Source organism: Papilio xuthus, unplaced genomic scaffold (genome assembly GCF_000836235.2).
Source record: "Papilio xuthus unplaced genomic scaffold, Pxut_1.1 DF826923.1, whole genome shotgun sequence".
Taxonomy (NCBI): domain Eukaryota; kingdom Metazoa; phylum Arthropoda; class Insecta; order Lepidoptera; family Papilionidae; genus Papilio; species Papilio xuthus.
Window position 1 is genome coordinate 2,876,878 of NW_013531726.1, and position 21,824 is coordinate 2,898,701.

Below are 21,824 nucleotides of genomic sequence, written 5' to 3' on the forward strand. Positions count from 1 at the left end.
ATTTCCTTCGGGATCTTCTTGACGATCGCCTGAAGGATGCGCTCGTCTGCGAGCGTATAAGTGTGGAAGTATATATCTTTTTCGCGAAGGAACTTTGTCACATTGCGAAAAGCATCTGTCGAATCTAGTTGGAGTTTAATACCCTGTTGGGTAGGCGTTGCTACGCACTCTATTTTATTGGAAAGTGCCGATTTGATCATCGGCCACTTGTCCTTGGCTTGAATGTAGATTGGGGGAGGTTTTTTACTATGTAGCGCACGGGCTACGGGGAGGGCAGGACGAGCGATTGGAGACTGGGGTGAGGAGTTGAAGGGAGCAGTTTTGGGAGGCTCGACGGGAGTAGCCATAAGGGCTGGGATCGGAGCTGACTGGGAAGATTCGAGCGGGGAATGAGGGCGCGGCGCCTTCTGAGGCACGGGGGATGAGGATGATGATGACGGTGACGAAGAAGCGGGGGAGGAGCGCTTCTTGCGCTTTTTCTTATTATAGACTTCCGTAAATAAGCCGCCTGCATCTTCAGGATTTTCGGGTGACATAGGGGAGTCTAGCTCCATATCCTCCACGTCGCTAGACGGCAGTGACGCATCGCCGGTGCTTGACCCGGATTTGGAATGCTCTGCGGGGGCTCCGGATTCCACGTCTAATAATGAGGCATTAAGTGCCTTGAAAGCGTCCGGGAATTTATATTTTAAAAAGTCAAGGACAGCTTTTAAGCTTGACTCCGCCATTTGGACTTATGGTGGACCGTACCTAGTCACTATGTAGTGTCCCGGTGGGATGCCGGGGTGTATATCCCTAGCTCCCTCCCTGCTGGGTTAAGCAGGGAGGATGTGTGCCTACTACGTGTAGCCCTAGTGCGTCCGAGTGCCGATCTTATTGTGCACTCGGGTGTGTACTTAAGTCTAACTAAAGCTACCCGTGGGCTCTAAAAGGCCAAACGTGGACCAACGTTGACTAGGGCACTACCCAAGGCCAGTGGTGGAGGTCCCTTCCGAATTACGCGGTTCCCTGAAGGGGAAACGCAGGCGAACGGGGCTGCCTGACTAGCTTCGTTATCACCGTTAGGTATCCGCTAGCCTTTTAAAATTGCGCTGTTAAGACTTTGCTCCGCGCAGTGAAAACTGCACTTCACAATTCCTTTCACGCAGTTCCCGAAGTCGGAAACAATAGACGTTGCTATGTTATTAATAAGAAACTAGATAATTGCTTGCCAGGTGGCGGTGCAATAAATAGTTCCCTAAGGAACAATGAAATGACGACGTTCTACCTCGAAACTAGGATTATCGCTTGCCAGGTGGCGGGCGCAATAAAAATTGCACCAACACAGTCGGCTCGCGAACAAAGGATGGCGGCACCTTTTATGGCGCGCGCAGGTGCGGATTGCTCAACGTAGTGTCGGGCGGAGCGACAGATGTGCGGCGAGCGGACACGTCCGTTCGCCTCAGCGGTCTGTAGCGGAGTGTCAATGTTTTGCCTTTAAGATAATAGTTTCATCATCATTAGCTGATTATACGCCCCCACTAGGGGTGACTAGGCCTTAAACATTAGTTGACTGAGTTTATAAGAACTTTACAAATTAATGGCACTAAAAACATTTTGTCCAGGCCCTAATTATTTTATTCTTAAAAAATTACGAGATATCCAGTGGGATCAAGTCTTAAGCTAAGGTTTGATTGCTTCTACAAAGTGTGGTTAGCCATCTGGAACAAAGAAAATGAAGAGGTAAGAGACTGCGAGATGTGGAAGATCTTTCGCCTTATTTTATTTAGAATCAAGTAGTTCAAGAATCAGTTAAGTGTACTGGGGATTCTGTTGAAATATAGGAATTGCTTTAGATAAAATTCCAAAGGATTTTGAATGCTAATTATAAAGTGAAAGCTGTAGATTAGCATTACTACAATAAGTATTGAGGGTGGTAGGATCAAGGCGCCATTTTAACGTACAGTTCAACCGTAGCGCCCGCTTCGAATGCAGATTTGAATAAAACTCCGTTTCTAAAGACTCCCCTGGGGATTAAAATAACTTTCGATGAGCCATTTCGCAAATTAATTAACTTATTTTACGCCTGATAAAACAGCTTCGTAGGTATAATTCCTTTCAACTGATGATTAAAGACCGACACTTTAGTTATTAATAAAATATTTAAGTGGTGTTTATTAACTAAGTATCCTTAGCGAAACATACAATAATGTGATGAATATTTATGAAATGAAATATTTTTTGATCGTGTATTGTTAAAATTGTTTTACAAAAGTTTATTAAAAAATGTATTAAAAATGCTTATTAATATTTTATAAGTTTTATATCAAATAGTGTATTTTATCGTAATTAAGTATTTACCAAATCTATTTTCTTCGTTTTTCTTGCCGAGTGTGATACAACAATATTAAAATTTAGTCTATCGTATAAATTTATCGAGAGATTATTTCATAAGTATACAAGTTAATGAATTCAAAATATAAAACATCCGAAATTGTCATAAATACAATAATAAAAATAACTAACAACATAGAATTATAATGACATAGCGGAATGAAGTCGGGTTCTCAAGCATTTGCTCGTATTAATAATCTCATAAATGTAACATTTTATATATTATCCTATATATTTAATATATAGGAAAGCGACGCATTTCCTGTTGTTATTTAACCACGTTTTATTCGCGTAGTAATCCAGCGTTCTGCCTATAAACAATTAAACAAGGCAACTCAGTGTGAGGTCGTATGTAAGCACGTAATGCGTGTATTCGGTAATTGTGGTGGTAACATAACGGAAAGCAGAACGTGACTGTAATACGCTAGAAAGAAAAGTGCCTATTTTGTTCTATTATAATTTATGATGCATCTCAATCATGTAAAGCCGGCTGATATTGCCTATTCGTTTGAGGAGCTTCCGAGGGGCGAGCCAAATCTCACCGACCATTCCCACTTCCAATCTTGATGTTATTTTGAATTATTGTTTAGGGCTACTAAGCGATCCCGGCACGTAAATATTTCGATTTAAATCGAATCCCCCTTTTGTTTTGTAGAACTGTTTACGTAATTCAACGTGTTATGCTTAGGTGTTTAATATAAAGAAATGAAACTCCTTTTCAGAAAAGCAAGGAGCACTGCCGACCTGGCATCCAGCCAAAGCTAAATTAGATAATGGAGTTTGCGTGCAAAAATATAGGAAACGGAGAACAAAGACAAATGGGGTCGATTCTGACTCCGGAACGATGAAATAAAATAACACAGGGCAGACTCAGTAAGGCCTATAGCTATTTCTTATGTCGGCACGTAATTTCAACACAGATTACATGTAGAATCTCAGCTCCCCGCTGAACGCCAACACTTCCTTATCATACCTCTTAAATATGACTTGTTTTTATTAAAGTTTGACTATTAATCTTGAATATTTGTTATTATTTCTTTATATTAACATTTTAATTCTTAATATAAATTTCTTATAGTTACATAAGAATCCTATTTATTTAGAACATGTCGTCGTAAGTCACATTTCTATTCATATTTTAGAGTTGTTTCATTGATTTCATCATTTTTTTTACTTATTATCCAAACACCACATAACGGAATTAAAAATATATATTAATCATGTCAAAAGGCCTAAATAAATCCTATCAAAATCATCATAAAAGCATATTATTATGATAGTATTAGGAGCGTATAATAATTGAAACATGATATCGCAGGATTGAATCAATCACTCATATATTTTAGTAAGTCATCTCGCGCAAACAACATTAAAGGGACGTAATTAATGAACGCTGTTTTCTGCTTATATTGCTTTTAAAAACAAAAATTTCAACTTCAGAACCCATTTGAGTAAACTACATTTGTAATACGCATACTTTCCGTGAGTCTTTGACACCAAAATCTCTGTATCAAACATACCCTTATTCTAGTCAATATCTTCGAAAAAATAGAGATCTCACTATATTTGAAACGGACATTTTGGTCTCAGAAACTCACGGTTAAACAACTAGACTTGCAAGAACAGTTTATACCTGGCGCGTTGTTCAACCACATTACCAAATTATACAATCACAAACCTGCACGTGAAAGCAATATCAGTAATGTCGCATAAATTTGCGTATAATGTTGCTTATCACTTAATTACGGTAATTACACCGTACGAATGATCAATGGCCGTTCAGGATAGACGAAAGAATTTATAACATGCACGGCTAAAGCCGGTCGGGCTAAATAATAAGGTCGTGATGCTGGCAACGATGATTTATTATATAGCTCTCCTCGACCGCTCGAATGAACCACATGAAAAATGATCTCAGTTATTGCTAAAGGCAACTCTGCAGTTGACGCTTTGTTTAAGCACAAATGACTCACACTATGAACTTGTTATTTTGGCCGACTTATGTTTTTACTAGATTACGAAGGAACGCGGCCTACGTAGATGTCGTCGCAATATGACAAATCGTCTGTTCCGATCTCGGAAAAGTAGGCGGCACTAACGTCTTACTTTATTATATGTCTCATTCCGGCGATATGTTATATTTTAATACAACCATTATGTATAAATTATTATGCTTATACTTTTATTTTGTTCTTTCTTATCACTTTTTTTGGAACACAAACTTATTCCATTCTCATATAAAGGTATTGATGATATAATGTATTATACTATTTCTTTGTAACCGTTATTACGAACATTTGTTAAAACATAATATTCCAAGCTGCGTTGAATAGATTTAACTTCAGTTGAGAACGAAAACAAGTGATTTTTATTTAAATTTAACCTTCAGAATATTCGAGATCTGTGTCAGAATTTTTATAAGATAATTTTTTTTTAGTAAAGATCGTTAAAGTTACGGACCCATTCAACTTGGAGTACTTAAATGGAGTTAAGGGCGATTGTGTTTTTTTTCTTCGCTCGGCCCGTAACGGTCTAATTGTCACTTCAATCCAAACGAAGAGCGCGAAACGCTCGTGATAAGGGTTTCTTTTCTCCGCGATGCCGGAAATTAATTGTCACCGAACGGAAAATAGGGTGAAAGTCCAATTAATTATTACTCACTTCATTTATTTAATCCGAAAGCCTGAGGCTTCCTTCTGATATTAATGTCCAGGGTGTCGGGCTAATCTTGCCGACACTTTTAAAGTGTTATTTCATTATAATATTCTAGCTAACCGAAACTTTCTTATGACCATTTAAGCACAAAGTTTTTTCAAATTGATTGTTTCAAGCATTATTTCTTGCTAATTTTATAAGAAAAATGATATATCCAATCGTAAATACTTACAATTCCAAACTACATAAAAAATAATATATTCTTTGAACAAAAATTATAAAAAGATCAATTTGTAATACTTCTAATATTTCCTTCTTGATATCAGTTTAAGTTTCTTTGAAAAAATAATAAATATATTTATAATATTTTCCAAACTTCTTAAAGGTCGTTTATATTGTGTTCGTAAAGTTTATCTTGAGGCTTGTAACAAGATTATTATTTGACGCAATTACATAGGGTATTTTCAAACAAAAGGGTCTTAACATCATCAACTTTTGTATCTAAGCAAAAGTTTTGTTTAAAATTGGCGAAAGTTTGAATGAAGTGACTTACCTTGGGGCGTTTTATGTCGTCAGCTGCGATGATCCCACAGACTTGACATCGACAAATAAAATTCTATATTCATCCAAGACGTTCTCATGCGAATCTAACATGAATCTAAATCAATATGATAACCAATTAATAACAATATTTCTTACAATAAATTGATAATTTGCTTACTTATATTAAATACTTGGTAATGGGTGATCACCCTTAAATTAGGGTAAGCTCTGAGCCGCTCGGTGGGGACTCATAGTGAGCCGATGATGATGATGACTAAATCCTTAAAAATGTTTTGTATACTTTGTGAATATATTAAGTTTAAAGTCAAAAAGGGGCTTATGATAAATTGTACTACTTGGCAAAATAGCATGCTAAGAAATCTGTATTTAATGCAAAACTTTTTACACCAAAATTCATATTAGCAAAGCATATTCAGCTTGCACAACGTCTGGCAAGTTAACAAACAAAGGACATTAGCGTTTTAATGCGCGCCCTGGGGGCAGTATCGCAGTCCTGGAGTCTCCGGGACTAAAGAACAATTTCCTACAAGACTCCCTCGCTTCTTTAATTCCGTAATCAGTAAGCAAGAGGAGTCAGAGTCAGTGATTATATAAATTACGCACCTGAGGGTCATATCATTAGAATAATTAATTAGCGTACTGTTGACAAATTACACTAATTCTGAATACGTGTAGGCGTAACATATTGCTGATAATTTTACCCTGTAGGATTTTCACGTCCTAAATTGGAAGCTTTTGGGAACATAATATTAGAATGTTATTATAAATAATATGACAATTTCTTTTATTTATTATACTACTTATATCGACGGTTTTTAGTGCTAACAGTTTTAGTGTTTTTTTTTATAATTTTTACATATGCACATTCATATGAAATATAGCGACGACCCAAAAAAACACAAACTATATTGTTCTAAAAAAGTTTCGTGCTTAAAGTAGCAAGAAATTTACCTAAGCTTGAAAAATGTGGCTTACAATGCTTTGCTCATATAAACACTTTTATGCGCATACGTTAAGCAGCGCTATTTTTAATAACGAGTTGTAAGAGATTTAATTTCAGTGCAGAGATTGTTTTAAATGTAGGCAATGAGACCGTTCCCGCGACCGCGCTCGCTGCATTTGCCCCACTTTATTGGAGTAAAGGAAACATTTATTACATGTTAAGAGCCCCTTTACGTCTATACCGTTGCCAAGGATCTAATAGAGTATAAACGTACACGGAATAAATGCATAAACCAAAGTTGTAATTAATTTTCATTGAATTGCTCTTCATATTTATTCATAGATGCTCGGTATTAACCCTTGGCGTACATATAAATTGGAATCTCTAAATACTTCTTAATTAGTATTATCACGTCTTATAAGATTAATTTTGATGATAGTTATTAAGGAAGAATTTTAACCTTTGGCAAACGATATGAAAATATTTATTAATCAAATCTTCATTTGCACAGTCACTTGTCTTTTTACTACCGCAATATTTTTTTGTTAAACGAATTGTGCTATTCTATTATTAAAAATAAGAAAATTAGAGTGAAAGTTTTTTTGGACAGGGACATCGATGAATTTCACTCTCCCCTTTTAATACTTTAGGGAAAAGCGTCCCCTTCGAGGGTACGCCTTCCCGTTTTCCTATAAGCATTAAATTTGTTTTCATCTTTGTATGTATAAACTTTTTTACAGCTGAAAGGTTAGAAATGATTGTGTTATGAAATCGGTACTTGAATAAATCTATTATATTTTGAGGAAGGGTATTTACGCAATATAACCAGCCAACATACAATGCTTCCGATTCTTATTTGTTATACAAATAAAGTTTCTATCACAAATACTATATGTTAAATAAATCTGTCAGTTTATAAAAACAAGATTTTAAGAGTAATGTTCCAGAGAGTTTATGATCTCGAGAGAGAAACTTAGAAAATTGTCATCGCTTCAGTATCTATGCGAGGTTTTTTATGTTTTAGAATGTAATACTAAAGTAATCATCGCCCCTTACCACGCACTGATGTATATTAATAAGACCTAACACAGTATCTTTATAGATTATATTAGAAAACGTATGCGTATCCTTCTCTTACATTCGCCAAAACTTGTTACTAACATTAACGAGTCAGGAATTATCTTAGGTAGACAAAAGACTTAACAAATTCCTATCTCTATCTACTGATGTCAATATACTTAGCTACATTTGCAACATTTAATTCGAAATAAATATGTAAATGTACGTCTAATGAATTTGCATGTATTGGCTGTTCCACCTTGGGGAGAAGCTGGCGGTCCCGCCTGGGGTTTACTACTGACTATAAATAAGGCTCCGCCGTCCAAATATCCGGCAACGGACTAATTGCTACGACACTTAATCCACTAAAATAAAACGAAAAAGAAATTAAACATTCACTTGCTTTAATCAAAACCACAGTAATTGGCCATTCGAAACTGGTAATTGTTTGTTTTTTAAACATAAATATTTTCATATTACATTACTAAAACCAGATTATCTATTGTCTCGAATTGAAAAAACACCACGACTTAATTAGAGTTGTATGTCGCAGCTTAAAATTGTTGTGTATGCAGATGTTGAGAACAAGCGACTTTGATACAACCATTTCCATAGGACTAATAAAACGTAGATTAAATACATCATAAAATTCACAATCTGTAATAATACTTACAGGATGTATAGTAAAAATTTAGTGACTTTAGGAAAAGGGTAATTTTATATGACATTTTATTGATAAAACTATAAAATGTTGCCCCTTGTGGCTCAGCGGACATACGCCTTAGCGGTGGCTGTTCCCGACATGATATAAATAGGGCGGTGTTTGCCCCCGACTTGATTAATCACGGTTCCCACCTGCGCGGTCTTTGCCTGAACAGAGACACTATACCAAGGAAGTGCAAGTAAAAACCTTAAAAGCCATTAGTAGACCTTAAAACAATTTTAACACTTTTAGAATTAAAAACACAAATTATAATTTAGAAATGTTTCGCCAAGATTTAATAACGTTACCTTGAGTTGACTTTGGTTGAATTATTCAGAAATTTAATAGCAACGAAATTTACTTTAAGATTTTTTTTGGATAAAATTAATTTATGGGCTCGTTCGTGGACTTGATAATTCTGGAAAACTTTTAATTTATCGAATACAGTTTAATAAATTATTAAATGTATAGCATCGCATTTATTTGAATTGAAACAAGTTAGGGAATATTACAAGTAGACATGACTTTCAATGTCATCTCTACGATCAAGTATTACATTAAATTTAATCATATTTAAGATAAAAAAAATAATTATAGCGTTTGTAATTTATTGATAGAAGAGATCTTTATTGATGTAACCATATTAAAAATTGATTCGGTTGATTCTAAATTAGATTCTATATTAATTGTGAATTAGTAAAATTAGCAAATCTTTTGGCATTACATTACATTTTTGAAATATATTTTCCTCGAAAATATCGATTAATTTTGAAGTTCAACGAGTATTACTTTAAAGGCAATTTTCTACAAAAGATTTACCTTAAAAATCTTTCCGATCACGGCACGTGTCTATAAATAAATAGTTTGGGCGTCGCGTCTCACTCCTCCGAGGCCAATTAATCACGAACACCACCTGTGACTGCACTTTAATACCGCCACATCGCGAATATATACGACAACAAGACAATTAAACTTACGCCCACCCCTATTGCTTGAAATGCAAATTTAATTGTAAACAGTTTTATTATAAAACTACTCGGTAATAAAGCAAATTATTTTCACATCAATATTTTAAGTTAAGGTCCCTTTCCTTAACAACGTTTCATTAACCGATTACTTTAACCGATAGGAGAGAAACCAAATAAAAATGATTCGATGTAACGTTCGTCCGGTTTGCAATTTGCTTGACTATGAATAAGAGGTAGGTAAAAGTGCTTATGCTTTGTGTCCATCTGCATTTCTGCAGCGCGGCGGCGGAGCGCAGACGCTCGTAAATAATCCTATGGACCTGAAAAACGTTTCACTGAATCCAATAAAATACGTATCCGCAGAGACTACGCCGCAGTGAGCTCGTTACCACGCCTAGACGATTTATTGAGATTTGAAGGCTGAAATATTGTAGGTATTCCATTTTTAAAATCCTCTATGAAATTATATTTCCTCTAATTCTTTGTCAAATTTTTATCTAACGCTTATTTATTTATTGAAGGAAGATACGAAAGGCTTCGATTGCGAACATCCGATACAAGGTTGGCGTATTCATTACTGGGAACCCGATGCCTAATACTCAAGGAATTCCCGGCGTCTTCGATTACTTCGTAACCTTTCTGAAAATTTGCGTTATATACTTGAATTTGGGGCCACATTCAAAGCTAATTTATCTTAGATATAATGTTACCTGGCTTTATAAATAAAATAACATCAGAACCATGCTAAGTTAACGATTGAAATACATTAAGTCATTATGGTAACGATACAGTCAAAACTTTGGGTAATACCATGAAAGAAAATTGTACTTTTTCTTGTTCGAATGACAGTCGAGGCGAGTTGGTCTAATTTGGCAGTTTAACGACCGTCGAACTACAGTTAAGTCGAAAATAGAGCAAAAGCGCCACGTAACTGTGTTTCCATTGAGCATTTTAAACGAAAGCCATTTAAACCTTATTTACATTTTAGTATTGGAATTAAGGTGTAAAATACAATACATTTTCATGGCGCACCCAGCGAATACTGTAAAACATTTTGCTTAATCTTTATTATGAATGTGAATCTCGTTCATGGCCCGAGGCACTCGCGTTTCATGTGATTTGGGACACACAATGTAGTAAAGATAAGGTATTCCCTTCCAAGCCACTGAGTCTATTGTCAATCTCTCACGCAGCTTGGCGTCGGCGCTTGGCAAGTCGAAAGGGATCGCCCAACGGCCAACCATACGCTCGTTTAAGTCCTTTGGGATTTTGCTACTTTGTAATTACACAGATAAGTTGCCTTGTCATACGCACACATACCCTCCTAAAAAAAACTAACACTTTTATGAATTTATTACTAAAAAGGTAACGAAAAATAACTTTTCCCTAATACTAAATATAACTTTTAAGCAAAAAAAATCGGTTATAAAAGTTTAATGATAAACAAAACAATTGGTATATCTTTGAATTATAGAAACATTTATAAAATTTAAGTATAGCATGTGAAGATAATCCTTCCATTATATTACAAATATCTTTTTAAGTCTGCAATTAAGGCCAAGCTCTCGGATAAGCCATCGAGCAGTTTGCCAAGCGACCGCCGATGAACGCCATTACAATATGTCACCAATAAATGAATATTACGCCGTAATTTATTTCCTTTGCCTCTATAAAGTAAAATTTCACAAACAATATTACTCATAAAAATAAAAGATTTATGCAAGTTCATACTTCCATGCGCGATAAAATGATAAGCGAAAATTTAGACAGTTTAGTTCTCCTTTAGTGAAAATGGCTTCCTTTAGATAGAGAAAACGTATAATGGAATGCAATAACTCTTGACCGGGTGTGCGAAGAAATAACAGTGTGTCATATTTCACAACCCTCCAACATTTTTATAAAAGCGGACCATCTGCTTTTGACCCCTCATTCTTTTTGTTTCACGAATTATTTCAGTATAAGTAATAAAAGCCAGATGTAAATCTAAGCTTTCGTGCTATATAGTTTTACATTAAAATTTAAATCTTATTTTACGTTTTTAATCTGATCAAATAGTCATTAACGATTTAGGTTGATGTTTAATTTGATTAATTCAGAGTCCATTACTGTAAGTCCTTTTAAAATTACTGTTTCATTTATTTTTTCTTAATTTGATTATTTTTCATTTATAATTAAAAAATAACTACATATCGTATTAATAAGTATTTTTATAGCTGTAGTCTTTGCGCTACGTTGGTTATTTAAATGAGGAATGTGCTTGGTCACAATATTAGAATAATTACATTTTACAAAAGTATAAGTTACCTGCTCAATGACATATTATCTGTAACTATAAAGACTTTACTGAGACATTATAATACCCTTATTAAAGGTCCCGGCTTAACTCATGTATATTATGAAACCAGTCCCTAGTCACAGTGGCAGGTCCCGCAACAATATTTGATAGGCGCATGAATGGGCCACACGGAAGACAGGCGAGAAGTGCAAGCAATTCCTCGTTTCGCCTGGTGCACGCACATTGCGTGCCAGAGGCCTAATTTTAATCCACGTTCCCTTTCCACCCTTTTCTTATTAGGAAATGATGGGAAGGGGAAATGGATTTGGAGAAGGAAGGGACGCATAGGAATGTTAAACATTCTTTTTCTGTGCGTCCCAGCCGCCCTTTTATTAAAGGTAGGCAACGCATCTACAAATTCGCTTCGCTATTTAGGCGAAAATGTTGTCACTTTAAAGTCAGTATCTAGAGTAATATACACGTGATTTAAGCCGTGGTCTTTAATTAGTGAAATACTAAATACTAATCTACTCTAAAAATCTTAGTAAAAGCAAAATGCGCATGTTACATAGAGCGCTTTTGAATATTCTATGTCTTTTCATATTCAAATGTGATAACGTTTTTTATATAAAACAAATTTAGTGAAGTTTTCTTTTACTTTACGTATCTAGAAATATAAATTCTCATTTTTATCTGAAACGAGTTTTATAATAAGAGGATTCTACACAAAATTCACATTTGTTAATATCCAAATAATTTCTTGGTACTTTAATATTGATATACGTAAACTAAATACGCAGTAAACTATCATAATTTGGTAGACTACTCAAAATAAATGAAAAAAAAAAATTATTTGTATTTTCATCACAACACAAATGTATTCCGTGACTATTAAAAAGTTATTTGGGTTAAAATTCTTGAGCCATCACTGTTTTTAAAATTTATCATGCAAGTTTAGAAGTAAAAGATTAATGTACTAAGTTTTTATTTTTAATGTTTTAAAATTACTTTTAAGCATGACCGAATTTTCTAGTTTATTTTCAGTAATATAGAAAGAAGAAAATATTTAAGAAAAAGGAATCTTAATAGAAGGTGGACGAAAGCTGTGTTCATAAAAACTTTTGGGGAGTGAACGTGTAAGGAATAAGCGTTACAGGAACTGGGGTGACTGCGGTCATTCCGCTAAACGAAGATCAGAATCGCAAGCTGTTAGCATAGAGATTGCGATCAAATGGAAGCCGCCTGAAGTATTCCATCCCGAAATCGAGGGGCCCCGATATTGCGGCTCACCCAAACAGCCCTTTCTCCACATTTTTCTAACACTCCCAATGTTTCCATTTTAGAAATACAATGAAGTACTAAGCAGTTAAAGAATTGTATTTACTTCCAGTTCAGGATCAAATATAACTTAAACTGTCACCATAACAATGTATAACAAGTTTTCGACTTAATTGCATTGACTTTGTCACGATCAAGTCTTGAATATAAAAAAAATTCTTGCCATTTTTTTCTATATCCATTAAATTTTGTTTGAATAAACAATTTTTGTCATTTGATCGATGGCCTTTTGTCCATAATGTCCCTACGACTTTTCAAAACTTTTCTTTTGATTTTATTACATCTTTTGTCAATATTTGCGCAAAGCATTCCGTGTCTTTCGAAGAAAAATAACAACCCATTAATCATTTTTTGTCAATTTTGTTTACACAATATCGTAAAAATCATAATAATGGCATAAGAATTTTAAAGAATACTTTTAAGAAAGGGAACAACAACACGATTGAATAACGCACACTTGAATGTTTCCATAATTTTTTTTTACTGTTCCCTCGTGCCTATTAAAATCAGACTTTGTAAGTAATGTTTGTAAAGGACCGAGTGCTCACGGAGAGGCAGTGATGCTGTAGAAGGTGCCAATATATTTCCTGACGCCTGAACGGTCAGGTAATTGTGCTTGAAACTTATCTCAGAGGGCGAACGTGAGTGGAATACCAAACAGTTGGTTGGTCTTGTACAAATTACAAATGTAACACTCAGTGTTTACATCGCTATAATATACTTATCACTTCAAAACAGTGTTGTACAAAAACAATTGACTGCTATTATCATAAATCCATTGAAGAATAATTCTTGCCAGTGTTATGTGATTAACCTACCAATGTATAGACTATATTGTCTGTAACAGAGAAGGATTTGTGTTCTGTTCACTATATTACAATACATCGGCAAGTTGCGCATTTGCCTTGCCTTACATAAGCTCGCTGTAAATCACATAGCGACTGCTTTCTGTGTCAATTCCCCGTAGCTTTATTATAATTAACTGCATAGTAATCAAAATCAGAATTATGTTTATTAATTGGTCCATTGATATTGCAATACTGATTAGTAGGTGCGAATTAGTTCATATTAAGTTTTTACCGTATATTTATTAAGAATCGATAATAATTAATATCTTTGCTTTTATCACGGACTTACTCATATGGTAGCAATATTAAAACTCGCCCTGAAACCAGACGATTCAGGCAGAGTGACTCAATTTTTTGTCTATTTTCATATTATAATTAAACAACAACATTTTTGTATTTAATCTGTAACACTTGACTATATATATACTTCAAAAAGTCAAGTGTCACAGAGTAATGTAAAGCAAGAACGAAATGAACGAAAGGAAACTGTAGAGTGGTATCTTTTTATTTCTCTTACAAGTCGCCGACAGTCTGTACAGCACCAAAGGTTGACTGAATCTCGCTGACGTAGACTTTGTTCAAGTTATTTACTTGAGAGTGCGCTCATTAGCTAAATGACCGTATCTTATTGAAAGAGTAATCAAAAGATCTTACAACGAGAAAGTATCCTTTGAGGAAATAAATTTAAACTACATTTATAATTTCAAATTTTACAAAAGAATACTGAATTATTTTTAACTTTGAATGGTTTGTAGATTTGTATCCCATGTTTACCACAGTCACGTTACTCGAGCAAGGTTCTGACTTTGTCAGTAGGAATCCCAAATAGAATTGTGTTTTTTTTTATATCATAAGGTAGCAAACAAGCGCGCGCCCACCTGAAAACGCTGAAATAGCGAAGTGACCGTTGCCCATAGACATACGCAATTGCATGTGCGTTTCCTACCTTTAATCGACGGAGGAGAGGATGCACAGAAAGAAAAAATATTTTCCCTTTCCATGCATCCTCTCATCCGGAAAGTCACACCCCTTCCACTTCCCATCCTTTCCTTATAATAAAAAGTGTGGGAAGAGAAAGAGGACTAAATTTGGCCTCCGGGACGCACACTCGTCAGACGAAACGCGGAATTGCTTCCACTTCACGCCTGTCTTCTGTGCGGTCGTGGTATTTCACCGGGCGAGCCGGGCCGATTCGTGCGAAGATGTTAAAGCTGGCTCTACCACTGTTAAATATAACTACTCATGGTAGTGTGCTAATAGAACCATCCGATAAATTTGCGTATTGTATTCTGATCAACGTCGGTTTTAAAAAGTTTTAAATAAACAGATTCATATCGGTAAAAGTGAAAGAATTTTATGTTAAGGTTCATATTTGTTTTTTTTTATGTTTAATTACATTTAAGTAGTCATTGAAGCGAATTAGAAAGTCATACATATACAGCATAATATAACAAATTAATAGGATATAAAAAGATAAGCACGAACTATAGGTATCAATTATAATTAACAATGTGACTTACTTCATTAGTTAACATCTTTCGATAGAAGAATGTATATCAGCATATGACATATAATATTGAAAACAGTTCCCCCTTTCGGCTTGTTCATTAAAAACATCCTATTATTACTATTGTGGGTAAAGTTTTACAATTGGTTTCAAAAATCGCAATATTATATTATATTAATCTGTACATTATACATATCTATCATGGCGGTCGGTTGTTAGTAATAACAAATAAAAACAAGTTTAAATTAGTTTGAACTCGAACTCCACAAATGGAAGCCACGTCCCCGGAGTGCGATCGGACAGCTATAATTAAGAACGGCGCCACTGCTTCATAACATTTCTACTTCTTTCGATTTTTCTAATGAAACTTTCAAGAAAAATGTTGCTTAGTTGTATTTTAAATTACAAATCTTGTTACAAATAAATCTTATATATTTAAGTAAAATACTTAAAAAAATATTGATATTTTAAAAATTGAACCTGGAGAGGAGCGAAGGAGAGTCTTTCATACCTACCTTCCCTGCGATGGATAAAATAACTTATTGATTTTTTTGTCTATTAGTAAAAGAGTTTGTAATTATAAGTACATACTTGTATAAACTTAAGTTTATCCTAAAAAGTTTCTTGAAAAAATAAAATTTCAATTATTTCGACGCATGTCGAAACAATAAAGATTAGAGAATACAACGGAATCAAACATAATGGCGTACATTGTATGTTAATATAATAACAATGTATAAAACTCGGGGCCAAGGGACGAGGCGGGAACAAAACCGATATACGTTTATTCCTTGACAGCTGAGCTCTTAGGTGATTGTGGTGGAAACTTTTATCGGATGTCGAACGTGCGCGAAATAGCGATTCCCGCGAGCTCACCTGTACACAACGACAAACGTCTTTATCTAGATAAGGCCGCTTTCTAAAATTAACTCCATTGATACACCCGCAACCATTTGCATGCCGCCCAGATTATTTTTGCGATTCCCACAGTAATAAATTTACATTCTCTTCAGATGTTTTTTAAGATAACGACAAAATCTATTACAACAATGACATAAATTCGATAACACACCTTGTATTTTTAAATTATTTTGTAAAATATTTTATTTGAAACTGCATGTTAAGATCTTGCCAAATTTAGTTACTTTAGATCTATGACAGCTTTTAGTCGGCCAAACAACTCCACCAGTTTTCGTGCTATCAATAACTTTACCCTCAAGTAGGAGATAATGATATTTTATTATGAAAAATCTATGTAAAATAACTTGTTGTTTATTTCATGACCCTATAGTTTAACTTTAAGTTGAGTAATATAGTAAAATATTAAATACAAACCAGACTTACTTTACCTAACCAACTGTATTCAGCTCAATATTTGTGCAATTCGGGGTATGAAAATCGAAAGTCCTTGTCAGGAAACAAGGTTCAACAAACAACTTTCTAAGAGTTGACAAAAGAATTGTTTGGAACGATTCCTGCCGCCGAGTTCCGCCATCGGACGACACGACAGACCGCCAGGTTCCATCCACACCATCTCAATGGCTGGCAATCCACAACCGTGCGGTTTGCGCGAAACTTCCTGCCTCGCACAGCAGCGTTGTGGAATGGTCTGTCCTCGGCGGTATTTCCAAACCGCTACGACTTAGGGTCCTTCAAGAAGCGAGCTTATCACCACCTCAAAGGCCGGCAACGCATCTGCGGTTCCTCTGGTATTGCTGATGTCCATGGGCGTCGTTGAACACCTCGGTGTTCCCGCTGCTCGTTTGCCCCCTTCTGTTATAAAAAAAAAACTCAAATATATTCGAAAAAACAAACAATTTGATTTTCCTAATACCCATTTCTTCATCAAAAATGTATGGTAACGAACTCTCAAAATTGACTGCAAAATCTTTCGAAATGTACTTCTCGGATATCTTTAACAAATAAGAATACAATTGGGATTTAAATAAATAATATACAGCACAAATTCTATTATAATTTAGTAGCGTATTTTTATCAAGTTACCGAGGGATATGAGAAAAATATACGTCCGAGCAAACAAAGCTACGAATATGAGATGGCTCATAATAAATTTCTAGACCACAAGCACTACATATTACTTTACATTCATTCCTATCATGTTCAAATAAATGCAAGACAATGCATCTCAACCGGCCGTCTGTTACACAGACGTTATTATTTTGTAATTTATATTTAGAACTCGGTATGAAAAGGGTTGTTTTTTATTTATTTATATTAGGGTGCATAAACAAATTATTAATATTGAATATGATTATTACTGTTACTACATTTTGAAAGAGAATTTATCTGATAAGTCGTTTAGTATATCCTCGCACGGTTAATACTCCCACATATATAATTTCAATTTTAAAATTTTACTCTTATTCCGTTTAATTATCAATCGATTTCGTTAACATATTGTCGTAAAATTCTAATCTATGGGATAGGAATTCATCTATTTTATCTTGCAAAATGTTCCTGACAAAGAAATTTTAGCGCATATAAATCTCTCAATTACGTCACGGTAAAATATATAGCCGAAGAAGAACGCGACTTGGGGGGGTCTCAAGTGAGACGTAGGTACACTGGCTCGAACGTAGCGCTCATGATATCTGTAATGGCCACTCGAGCTATCTGTTCAACCGTTATTCTCAACAAATCTTCCATATTGCGGCCAACTGAAGCTCAATCAATATACTGTATTGCACTTGCAGTTTGCAATTTGAATTCGCCTGTGAAGTTATTATTTTTTATTTAACGACAACCGTTACTTGTGCATATTCGCCAATTGTTTTTAAAATATCTACAAATCGAAACAACAATGCATGCTATGTCTAAATTCATTTTTAAATTAAAATATTTACAAAATTTTACTTTCCCATAAATACTAAGATTGTGTAAGCTTTCGTCATACGTTAAATATTCAATCACGAAACACTTTGATCGTATACGAAAATAGGGTTGTCACAAAATGGTACGCCCGCGCCCGCGATTTCCGGAAATATATTTATCGAGCAATATTTGCGTCAAGATTTGTGATAATTTCAGGTTTCAATATGAACTTTGTGCTAACATAAATATTACTTTATATTGAAAATATATAAAATATGTTCTACGTACAGTTTAACATGTAAAAGAACAGGTTCTATGTTAAAGTACTCTGTGTCATCGTTAATTCACGATCCCGGTGGAGTTTCAAAGAAAAGTTATTAATATCGTTGTACACATTACTTAGTGCGAGGTGGCCTGCTTTGTTTCCACGTTAACAAACTTTGTCGCCTTGTTAAGAAAGCTGTTCATTTCGTCAAAATACGCTGATAAAGTTTATCAAATTATAAGTATTTCTTTTAGGATGAAATCAAAAAAACATTGTAACTAGCATCAGAATATTATATTTCATCTGATATTAATTTCAAATACTAACTGACCCAGGAATACTAGTCGCTAGTCATTTTATATTTACTGAAGCAGTATTTTAAGGTACATTTCTCATTATAAAGCTAGACGAAGAAGTGAGTCTCCTAAGTAATTACTTTAATTCGTAGAATGCGATAGTTAGGGTCGTTTATGGTCACATAATCTGTACATACTCTCTGCAAAACTGAATCTCACTACTTACGCAATCATTAAACATAACTCTGAGTGTGGCAATATGTCAGGAAACAACTGTTAATAAAGAAAATTATAATTTTCTTAAAACTAGTGATATGTTAAATATGTTTAATGACGGGATCAAGAAAGCTATTCATAGCACAATCGGGAAGCGGTAAAGGGTATCTGAGGCTATGACTCCGTTCGCAAGGGGAGGCAGCGAAGTGAATAATTGCCAACAATCACTACCAACCCAACTAAGTAGTGATCACGTCGGCGCAGTCTGAACACTATTGTATCTTTTTTATTTGTTAATATTTTATATTATAAATGCGAATGTTTAGATGGATAGACGGATGGATGTTTGTGTAAAGGTATCTCCAGATTGGCTGAGCGGATCTCAATGAAATTTGGGATAGATGTAGAATATAGTCTGGAAGAACAAATAGGCTGCTAATTTAGTATTTTTTTTTAATTTCGCGCTGATGAAGTCGCAAGCGACAACTCCTTTCCTGTCCTGATATGCTATATTAGTCTCATTGGCCATTGTTTAGTAATTATTTAAAAATTTTAATGAAAATTCTTGACTTACACTTTTAGAAGAGGAAATATAGACAGAAATAATTTCAAGAGCGCAAAGAAATTTCTCTTCATTCCTTTCAACGTTATGAACACTGTTTATTTTCAAATTGAGAATGTAAAACAAAATTTAATTAAACGTAGCGTAAAGTTTTCTTTTTAGTCTTTTTAGATATAGTATTTTTATTACAAGGCATTGTGTTACTACATCGCTGGCAATCACATCAGTTAAGGATTTACGTTGCCGGCCTACAAGCATGAATGCAGGAGTTTAAAACCGTACAGTATATTGACAAATATGTAAAGAAATACCCCTAACAACGAGTTTAGTAAATACTTAACATTACATGCTGCAAAACTTATTATACGTTTTTTTGTTCATAGAAAATGAAAGAAAAGTGCTTACAATTAATTGTGGCTCGGCAGTGGAAATGTATGGATAACTACAATATACACGTTCTTGTTTGCTACTAACGAATGTAAATTATACGAAATAAGAAAAAAAATTGAATTGATGGTTTATCGAATAGTTATATAACCTGAACCATTATGACTTGCTAATAATACGTGAAACCTCTTTAGAAACTTAGAATTCCCTCTATGATTTAAGCGTACCGTGTTCCTGTTCTCTCAAAGTAATGCAAAACTTAACAATGAACTTATAAGTTAAATCGTGAATCGATTGGTCGTGTTTACTTAATTTGAAATGTAATCCAGAATAAGTTGTATCTGTGATTGAAGGCAATCAAAAGCGACTTTTCCCCTAATGCTATCCATCATCTAAAACAAACTCTAGAGTTATTAATAAGGTGCTAGAACGCTGCGCCTACTTGTAATCTCACTTAGTATTATTTACCTTATTGTAAACGTGTGTTTTGCGTTCAACGGATATACGTAAGAGACGTAAGTAAGAAGTATTATTTAATAGTTAATCGATCAAAAACTTATTTTATAGTGTGTACAACTGGACTCTCTGAACTGAACTCGTGCAACCAACTGATTGTACGAGTTTCTACTATGAACTTTGTTTTTATTTTTTTATTTTATAACAGCATTGTTCAGAACTTTATTCATAGTAGTGTAGTAGCCATTCAAGATGTTCTCTTGTAAACTACGTGATATGATAGCAAAGATGATCTCGTAGTGAGGCAAATACGGGAGTGTGTCGGGCTGCTTTTATGGCCCAACTTACCGGCGCAATGCCTTGGAATGTGCGAAGTAAACACTTAACTGCAGGTTTACTTCTCGTAATGCAGTGCAAGTTCCGACGCTCGGTCAGCCGCAAAGCACAACTTACTTCGGCAAAAGTTCTACGTTTGCAGTTTTAATGTTAACTGAGACGAATACTCCAGACGTCGTTTCTGAAAACAGACAATTCAAAATTATGTTAACATTATTTTGTTTAATAATAACAAAATAAATCTTCTTATGATTTTGACATTGCTGTGTAAAAAAACATATCTGATGCGTGAAAAAATTGTCTTTTTATCGAACTCAAGAAAATAAACATTGTAAAATGAAAAAAAAAATACTGTAAAGAATTGCTTTTTTCTAAACTTTGTGTTACATTTAAAAAAAAACAATACAAAAATAGTTAGGAGTAATAATGTTTTAACGACCGACGAAAGTTACGCTCCTGATAAAGAACATACTTGAATATACCAATATAAAGTTAGTTTAATACAGAGCTTTTAAGGAAAATGATTTTCAAACCAAAATATAAACTCAAATCAGCAATTCAGTCATGATTTTAAAAAGCTTTTTAAAGTATGGCAGCCGCTCGTGCAACGGTCCGTGAGCGGGAACGTCAGAAAGTAAATGGTATTAGTAAGGTGTAATCACTACCGAGGGAGCTCTCCGTCTAGCGCACCGAACTGGGGCCCGGCGTTAGGAGCGTTCCCGTACACGGCCTCGCCGCTCCTAAAGCCTTCCTGAATGCAAATAAGCATCTGGAACGCCTTTACAACACTGAGACGCTCTTTATTGGGCCTGTTCGAGCAGATAAACCGGCGCTACAACAAACATTTACCTTTCACGCACATCCAATGGAGCTCACCGCCGCGATACTTACAAAGAAGGACGCTCGTGTGCGTGACACACAAACATCGACCGAGAAAAGACCGCCAGCTATGTTACTTAACTTACGAAATAAAAAAGAGTTTTATCAGCGAAACGGTACAAAATCTCGAGAAAATGCAAATTCGGGAAGAAAGCCGAACCTGAGCGTAGCTGTAAATGTAATTAGATTTTCAAGTTTACAAAGACAAGAGCGCTCAGGTCGGTAGATTTACTGCTGGCTGACCCACCTCCCGCCGGAGACCGGGCAGGATAAATGAGATGCCGCGAGGTAGCGATACTAATTATCCTATAGGTAGACGCGTAATTCCGTTTGCATTTCGCTTAAATCTTATTACCGTACTG

The 21,824-nt window shown here is 34.9% G+C and overlaps 2 protein-coding genes across 2 annotated transcripts in view; one reads left to right on the top strand and one right to left on the bottom strand.

The window, feature by feature from the left end:
* The window catches only part of LOC106122328 (putative protein TPRXL), a 29,046-nt gene extending 28,318 nt beyond the window's left edge, over positions 1-728 (bottom strand). Inside the window, exon 1 of the mRNA XM_013318267.1 lies at positions 143-728. Coding sequence (XP_013173721.1) covers positions 143-728 — 586 coding nt within the window. The remainder of the gene's footprint in view (positions 1-142) is intronic.
* The window catches only part of LOC106122465 (neurotrimin), a 155,582-nt gene that overhangs the window by 99,292 nt on the left and 34,466 nt on the right, over positions 1-21,824 (top strand). The window lies entirely within an intron of this gene.